The 8,563-nt window shown below is 46.9% G+C and overlaps 3 protein-coding genes across 3 annotated transcripts; 1 reads left to right on the plus strand and 2 right to left on the minus strand.

The window, feature by feature from the left end:
- Positions 1-2,023: 2,023 nt before the first annotated feature.
- PHALS_04944 (h-or na-translocating f-v-type and a-type atpase (f-atpase) superfamily) lies at positions 2,024-3,693 on the minus strand (the record flags this gene model as incomplete). Its single annotated transcript, XM_024722661.1, has 10 exons — positions 2,024-2,026; positions 2,095-2,144; positions 2,219-2,471; positions 2,550-2,657; positions 2,717-2,871; positions 2,942-3,056; positions 3,118-3,199; positions 3,258-3,379; positions 3,448-3,500; positions 3,558-3,693. 10 exons carry the CDS (start codon positions 3,691-3,693, stop codon positions 2,024-2,026), a joined length of 1,077 nt encoding a protein of 358 aa, XP_024573715.1.
- A 105-nt stretch (positions 3,694-3,798) lies between these two features.
- On the plus strand, positions 3,799-6,571 carry PHALS_04945 (leucyl-trna synthetase; the record flags this gene model as incomplete). Its single annotated transcript, XM_024722662.1, has 3 exons — positions 3,799-4,473; positions 4,535-5,558; positions 5,625-6,571. 3 exons carry the CDS (start codon positions 3,799-3,801, stop codon positions 6,569-6,571), a joined length of 2,646 nt encoding a protein of 881 aa, XP_024573716.1.
- A 213-nt stretch (positions 6,572-6,784) lies between these two features.
- Positions 6,785-8,482, minus strand: PHALS_04946 (glycoside hydrolase; the record flags this gene model as incomplete). The annotated part of the gene is made up of 1 exon (XM_024722663.1): positions 6,785-8,482. One exon carries the CDS (start codon positions 8,480-8,482, stop codon positions 6,785-6,787), a length of 1,698 nt encoding a protein of 565 aa, XP_024573717.1.
- Between the last annotated feature and the right edge of the window lie 81 nt (positions 8,483-8,563).

An 8,563-nucleotide genomic window follows, 5' to 3' on the forward strand; every position in this document is an offset into this window, starting at 1 on the left:
TACCATGCTTTTATTGCATCTTTGAAATGGATTTTATCATCGTCGCCGACGCCACGTTGCCCATTTACAACTATTTAAACGCATCGTGCCTCAATAACGGGCACATTAATGACGGATGATGATTTTAAGAGCACCTTCAGTCCTATCAGTTGATGATCTACTGTCTTAAGAATTTTCGTTCGCTCACCCTTAATCCATTATATTAGACATCGAGACCTGGATTATATCCTTTTTAACTTATTTGAAGACAACGTCATGCGGTCGATAACGCTGTTTGTTCTGAGAATTGATAAATGATCATGGCCTAGGCATATCCTGTATGGAACGCCACGAGCCATTGATTGACTAATAGCCGAACACAATACTTATAATCAACTGAAGCTAATCAATTAAAGCTTATTTGGGTCATGATCCCGCCTTGTCTATAAATGAGAAGCGCTATTGGTGCGGATCCAAGTTGCGATAATTTTGGCGCGGGACATTGGATTGTTCAAATTGTTCGGAGCAAGATTGCCAGGAGTTTTGAGTCGACTCGGAAGGCAGAAGCGGATGTGAAGCGTGATTCTCGAAAAACTGGGATAAGCGACAGCATGTCGCTGTCTTTAGCCTTACATCTTTGTGATATGTATTTTTTCCCGTTGTAACTGAGGCCCCAATAGATTTCATCGATACTGACAGAAAAGAGCGATTGTGTGCTGCGTGTTCCAAGGTAAGATCCTGTGGAGAAAGCAAATGTAGATCTTTATTATATTGGTCAAGCCCGGATGCAGTGAAGCCCCATAGGCTTGCTGTGAGAAAGTTTACTCGCTAGTTGATGAGTAAACATGGTATCATGACTTTTTTGCCCCCCAAAAAGTGTACATTAGTCTCGAATTTACCTGTGCAAGAACGCCAGCCAAGCCGGTGGCATCACAGAGTTGGTACAGCCAGTACGGAGGGTATTATACTCTTCCTCAATAATATATGTGACCATTACAAAGGACATTGACTGGGAACTGAGTGCGAGGATTAACTTCTAAAGCTCTTATCAATTCTTTGATCTTTTTTTGTAGAGGATATAATCTCGTAATTATGACTATTGACCTACCATGGGTATTGTCCCAATAGAAAATAGTGCTTCGTGATATTGACCTTATTATTGGAACCAAATGTTGCGTCAAGCGTCAATGGCAATCAGTGCGACGGCATAGCCGTTTTCTCCCGCGAGAAAAAAATCAACCAGCTCAACACCGGCAGTATGCGTCGGAAGGCTAAGTTAAGTGGTAGCTCGTGCATACTTTTAAGTGGTTACGATACAAGCACAAATTTCAATTTTTCGAAACGATGAGTTACATACCATCCAGGTCAGATGTGCATTGTACAATGCTTTTGCCAGCTTAAAGCGGCAAAAGAAGAACCTTTCAGTTTACGATAAATAAATTCTGCGAATAAGTATGTATTTGTCAAGTTAAGGTAACATTTGCTAAGTCAAAGCCATTCGGAATCAAACAGATCATGCGTCGATGCGCACAGCGACAACATCACCACACCTATCTCAGAGCGCGGCAATATTAAGATGCTTTGTTGCCAAGTAGAAAACATAGACTTAGGGCCTTATCATCACGAATCGTGAAAACATTATATTTATCATTTTTAGCTCTCTTTCAAAGCTTTCTGTATGGGTAGATGACAAACCACATGCGGGTAATAAGGTTTGAACATACTCAGTAACTCACTACACATTTAGCATATGCCGAGTCAAATACAAAGTTGCACCTTCACTTAAATCGAAATAGAATTGAGCTGCTCTTAAAAAATGAGGATGCATCTTGTTTAGTGCTGTATCACGATTTCACTTCATGACATGTCTAGTGTATGGCTCAAGTTAATTAGTGCCTGAATGTATATTTTTTGTGCGGTTATTCACTCAGATACCCCAGATATATTATCACCGCAACTCGAAAAAAACACGTGACTCAGCTTTGAACCGACTCGTGTGGTATCTTAATGCTTATTAGAGGACTTTCCACGCCATGGCGCACTGTCACTGAAAATCGGAATGAAGTTATTAATGGCATCGCGCTGATTTTGCACAATGCACTCGCAAATCCACACCAAATTGCGTACTTCTTGCTCTTTCAGCTTGACGTATGCGTAGAAGCATGCTGTTGCAGAGCACATAAAGTTTGTCGGCCAATTACAACAATTCATGATCAATAAAACAATGGAAATTTCCCACCAAAGTGCATTTGGCTTTGGAATGCCAGCTCCGCCATCTGGACGTCGCGCTCGTAAAATGCATCGTCGATCGATTTGCTGTCTACACCTTCGCCCTGGTGAACTTCCCATATTTTGCGGTACACTGGGAAGGAGTCTAATGCTGCTCCAAGCGCCGACTCATCACCCGCTTCCGCCAGAAGAGCTGTCGCATCGGGATACAACGTACCGATAGACGGATACAGTGGCTTGCGGTCCGAAATTCGCATTGCAGGCTAGAGCATGGTGCCCCACACATACCACGATACAGTCAATCTAAAGCCTCCAAATAGACTTTTGCAGTGACAAACAACCTCGTTTAATGGTGTACCGAATGAGTTTAACGTTATGTTGATGGCAATGCGGTCAGCGCGCGCCTTTAGAATGTCTCCCATAATGACTGCCGTATCGCCGCCAATGTTCTGTAGTGATCAGTCTATTAATTCAGCCACATAGATGACATAAAGCTTTGACGGCTAACCTGACAAAAGTTATAAAAATCCTCGAGCCACAGCTTCAACATGCTGTTCTTAATAAGCTCCATTTGCATCTCTTCGAGGACGTTACGGACGTCCGAAGTGCCTTCCATGCGATCGCCACCCGCGCTTTCTTCTAAGAATTGACTGAAGTACGTTCCTGCACGTATACAATATAATATTCGCCTTAAGACAGGTAACATTAAATGGACGCGGTCAATGCGATGCACCAATAGGGGTATCAATCAGCACAGTCTCGTATAAGTCCGAGTAACCCTTAGCATTTGGCTCGAAAGAACAAATACTGCGCATAATGGACTCGTCAAACTTTCCAAGTGGATGAAGCTTGAAGCGACCAGAGCAACATTAGATGACGCAAATCTTTATTTGATTAATTGCGCCAAACCTGTCCAATCAACTCGTTTACATTGCGTCCATTTAGCGTTCCCTTCAAAAGCAAGATGACGTTGTCGATCATGTACTCGAACCTATATATCCCAAAACCTTTGTAAGCGCCTTTAATCAACATGGTTAAGCTTGACACACGTGATAAAATCGAGAAATTGGCCCAGAGGCTCCATAGCCTGCGCGCGTAAGAAGTTGAACTCTTCTACGAGCTTATTAGTTGTGCCAGTCTGGATCAAACCAGGCGAAATCGAGCCCGACGACTGTAGCAAAAGGTAAGCGCAGTCAATATTAGCGACAACGTCGTAGGCATTCTTTGATCGAGTGATACTTCGTCCGCTAGAAATTGGTCGTAGTCTGTCTCCTGCAAATTCAGCTTCACATCTACACTAGAAGAGTCAGGCTTGAAGTTTCACGCAGGTGTTCGTTTTATCTTCGTACCTTCAAGACTCCCGCACTGTGTAAGATGATGATAGTCCACATCGTCCAGAAAGCCTGAGCGAAAGCCACGCACTAATCCTTCCACGTAACCGTGCTGAATATTAAACGTCGAGATGTTTCCTGCTGCTGCTACCATAGTTCTCTAAAGCGCCTACTCGTCCTAAATCTTTTCCCTTACCAATTGACATACTTTTGACCACTTAAAATACGTTATTATCCTCACCAAGCGTATCACTTCAGTATGTTGCGCTGTCGACTGCGTCGAACACTTGCAACGAGGCGCAAAGTTTCAGTTGCTTCTTTGCGCGCGTGGAAAACTATCGAGGACAAGTGGCAAAAAAAATGGGCTAAACAAGATCTGCAGCTGGCGTCACCTACTGAGAAAGAACCGTTCTATTGCCTTGCCATGTTCCCGTACCCGTCGGGTCAGCTGCATATGGGTCACGTACGCGTGTATACAATCAGTGACAGTATGGCGCGTCTGAAGCGTATGCAAGGATACAATGTGTTGCATCCTATGGGATGGGATGCCTTTGGATTACCTGCGGAAAACGCAGCCATCGAACGCGATATTTCGCCAGTTGAATGGACCGTTGCTAATATTGCACAAGCTAAAGAGCAACTCATAGCATTGGGCATTCAATTTGACTGGAACCGTGAGGTCACGACGTGCAAACCGGAATACTACAAATGGACTCAATGGATCTTTCTGCAAATGTACGAAAAAGGACTCGCCTACCGCAAGGAAGCACTTGTGAATTGGGATCCGGTGGATAAGACAGTGCTCGCGAACGAACAAGTAGACGCAGAGGGAAGATCTTGGCGCTCTGGAGCCATTGTCGAGCAGCGCTCACTCAATCAGTGGTTCTTACGCATCACAAAGTACGGAGATCGATTGTTAGACGACCTCGACAAGGTACAGAGACGAATATAGTGGTTAGATGGATTTTCACCAGCTGATATCATTCAATGAACAGCTTGTCAAGTGGCCGGGCGCCGTTAAACGCATGCAAGCTGCGTGGATTGGCCGCTCGAAGGGCTCACAAGTCGACTTTCGAGTTTGTTTGGATACAGATGTAAAGCCGATTTCGTTAACGGTGTTTACCACGCGTGTTGATACTCTTTTTGGTGTGACTTTCATTTCGATGGCTCCTGACAGCGCATATATGAAGGATCTTCTTCCTCATCTTCCGGTGGCGCAACGTGCTGCTGTAAACGCCTATGTCGCCAAAGTACAAGCCGTAAGCAAAGACACCCAAAGCGATGGTGAAACAACGGCTGGTGTGTTCACGGGACTTTTTGTGCACCATCCTCTTACTGACCGCCAAGTACCCCTATACCTAGCCGAGTATGTGCTGCCTCATTATGGCACCGGCGTGGTTATGGGCGTACCTGCACACGACAACCGAGACCTGACATTTGCGCGTCATCATAAACTCGAAGTGCGCTTTGTGGTGACGAGTAGTGACGGGGCAATATTGAAGAAAGACGAAGCATTCATGGATTATGGTGTGCTGCACGACAGCGAAGAATTCACTGGTATGACCTCACAAGATGCTACGAGGGCTATCAATGCTCGCCTCAAGTGTAATGAATTGGGTGGTGCAATGACTCAATTTCGTCTGCGCGATTGGCTTGTGTCCCGTCAGCGGTATTGGGGCACACCCGTGCCGATCATTCACTGTCCTATGTGTGGTCCAGTTGGTGTCCCTACTGAGCAGCTGCCGGTTGAGCTGCCACCTCTAGACAAGGATGTGGCTTATACCTTGCGTGGCAGGAACAGCAGCGACTCTCCTCTTGCGCGTTTAGCTCACTGGAAGCAATGTAGATGCCCACGTTGTGATGGTGAAGCTGAGCGTGACACTGATACACTGGACACGTTCGTCGATAGCTCGTGGTATTACATGCGCTACTGTGACGCGCGCAACGACACGGCTGCATTTAAACCAGAGCAAGCACAGACATGGCTGAAGCGCACGGGTGTGGATCTTTACATTGGTGGTATCGAACACGCAATCCTGCACCTGCTGTACTCACGTTTTGTTACCAAATTTCTGTTTGACCTAGGGTTGCTGACCACCGACGAGCCTTTTGCACAGCTCCTAGCTCAAGGAATGGTGCTAGGCCGCACGCATAAGTCACCTCACTCGTTGCGACCATTAGCGCCAGACGAATACGATGAGGTGATCGATGACGGTAAAAAAATTATTCAAGAAAAAAAGACCGGGCTACCGGTAGTGACGCAGTGGGAAAAAATGTCTAAATCTAAGTACAATGGGGTGGATCCGGGACATATTTGTCGTCGTTACGGTGCCGACGTGACTCGTCTTGCTGTGCTCTTTAAGGCACCACCTGCTCACGAGTTGGAATGGGATGAAGCCGATCTTGCTGGTCAATCACGCTGGCTGGCTCGAGTTTGGGTGCTCGTGGATGGCTTATTGGTCCGTCGGCAACATGGTCCACGTCTGCTTGTCGATGAAAAGGTCGAAAATAAGCTTATGTATGAGCTGCATGGTACTATCAAACGTGTGACCGAGGCACTAAATGACTTCCATTCGTTCAACGTTGCTATTGCAGAGCTTATGAAGCTTTCAAACCTCTTGGCTGAGAGCCGTTCCCAGGTGGAGGGCTCTGTCGCTTATAATGTTGCCCTGAAAACGCTTATCTTGATGTTGGCTCCGTTGGCTCCTCACAGTGCTTCTGAGATGTTCCAGGCTTTGCAAGATGGTAGTGAGGCATTAGACGTGCACGCATGTGCATGGCCAGAGTACGATTATAAATTGCTAAAACGTGCTCATGTAAAGGTCGTTTTGCAAGTGCATGGCAAGCCGCGCGATACTATCACGGTAGATTCTGCCTTACTGGAGGTCCAGGATTCGGATGGCGTATTGGCACTGGCATTGGCCTCCCCTGCCGTTCAGCGCCATTTACGAGGACGTGCCGTACGAAAAGCTGTGTTGGTAGCGCCCAAAAAGCAAGGTGCCCATGGGCTGCTTAACATTGTGACGAAGTAGGTGATTATAGTAGATGTCAAGCACCTCCTTAACAAATGATTTGATTTCCTTTCAGCTTTGAAGTAATGAAAATGATTAATTGAACTTCGTGCATTGCTAAAATTAGATTGCCTTTCGACTTGTACTGCACGAAGTCAAATGCAAGAGTATTGTAGGTGTCAAAAGGTAGCTGGAGAGAAGCTGAGTATCTTATAGGGCAAGTCAATATGCTCTTTAAGGATACGCCGCCAAAGCAATTTTTTTCCACACAGAGTCGGTTGCGCAAAAATATATCGCGTTCTCATCATACCGAAGAGTTCCAGCATTGCAAGCACTACCTCCGATTGGAGCAGTAGACACAGCGCTTCCCACAAAAATGACATCACCACCGTCTAATTTCAAATTCGGCGACGAAATCGTAAGCGTGGCCGAAGATCCGGATTGGGAGTGTAAGATTGACGCCTGCGTAGCACTCAGTTTAACCTGGCCAACAAAATTCGCTGCGAGAATGTTCACGATACTGCCAGTAGTGTCCACGTAAAGAACATCAGTCGATGCACTCTGAGACACGCGAAAATCATTCGAGTCGACATGCAGTGGACCACCAGACACAGTTGTTGCCGTTCCAGTTATCATGATCTGCGACGCCGACGTAAATTGAATCGTCGAACTTGTGGACGTAAATGCGATCGCTAAACTCCTACCAGCCAGCTCAGTGCCAGTGACTTTAAGAAGATCTGGTGCTCCAAGTGTAGACTTTTTCACGTAAAAGCCGCCATCAGCCGCCCCTGTACCGATATACGCGCGCACAGAGCCACCTGTACCAGACGTAGAATCTCCAGCTATCAAATCAACAGAACCACCCATGCTACTTGACGATGTTTTGCCTGCAGCTATTGTAATACTTCCACCATTGCCTGTGTTTCCTGCTCCAACTGACAAAGCAATTGCACCTCCTTTTCCACCAACAGAATCACCTGAACTGAGAGTAATTCCACCACTGTCGGCATTCGTAGCTGCACCTGAGGAGATGATAATGTGACCGCTTGCAGATCCAGAAGCACCGGTACTAGTCTCAATTGTAATGGCTCCTCCTGCTGCACCAGTGCTCAGTCCACTTAACAAGATAATTTCACCTCCGCTTCCTGTGCCACTGCTCCCACCCTCAATGCTAACCTTTCCGCCAGATAGGCTTCCATTTCCTCCCTTGATTGTTGCAACGCCTCCAGCACCTGCTGAAGTGATACCTGCCGCGGCTGTCCAGCTAGCGCCTACTGCTGACGTACTCGACCCGACAGCAAACGTCATGCTACCAGCAAGTCCATTGGTTGATGTACCTGTTGATAGCGTCATCGCACCCGTTGGGCCAGACGCTGCTCCCGACCCAAATGACACGTCACCGCTTCCGACAGATCCACCAACTGCCGATGCAATCTGTATTAATCCACTGTAGCTGCTTGCGCTTGTTCCGCTGCTGATAGCGACAGTTCCACCGTTGTCTCCGGTTCCAAAGCCACCATCAATTGAGATTTTTCCTCCTACAGTGCCACTTCCTGCTGATAAAGATGCTTCGCCACCGGTCCCACCACTGCTTTGACCAGCCGTTAGACTCAAAGCCCCTCCCATTGTCGTACCTGTACCAACGGATACTGTAATAGCTCCGGCCTTTCCGCTTAGGGAAGCCCCAGAAGAAACCAAGATACTACCGCTGTTTCCAGACGTTGTCGAGCCTGTTTTGATTGAGACTGAACCACTTGCACCAGGTACAGATTTTGCAGCAGATGAAAAAGCAACATCTCCACTAGCAGCTGAGGACAAACTTGCACCACTAATGAGTGTGATTGACCCGCCAGCACCAGCAACTCCACTAGCACTGGCTATCCCGGCTCGAAGCAACAATGCTCCACCGCCACCGCCGCCATCGCCAGACATGATTGACACCTGACCACCAGCTGCTGTCGCAGAACTGGAGGTTCCAGCAGATATTGAAAGGGCCCCTCCAGCTCCGACAGA

This window comes from Plasmopara halstedii (genome assembly GCF_900000015.1).
Source record: "Plasmopara halstedii genome assembly, contig: Scaffold_287, whole genome shotgun sequence".
Classification (NCBI taxonomy): Eukaryota; Oomycota; class Peronosporomycetes; order Peronosporales; family Peronosporaceae; genus Plasmopara; species Plasmopara halstedii.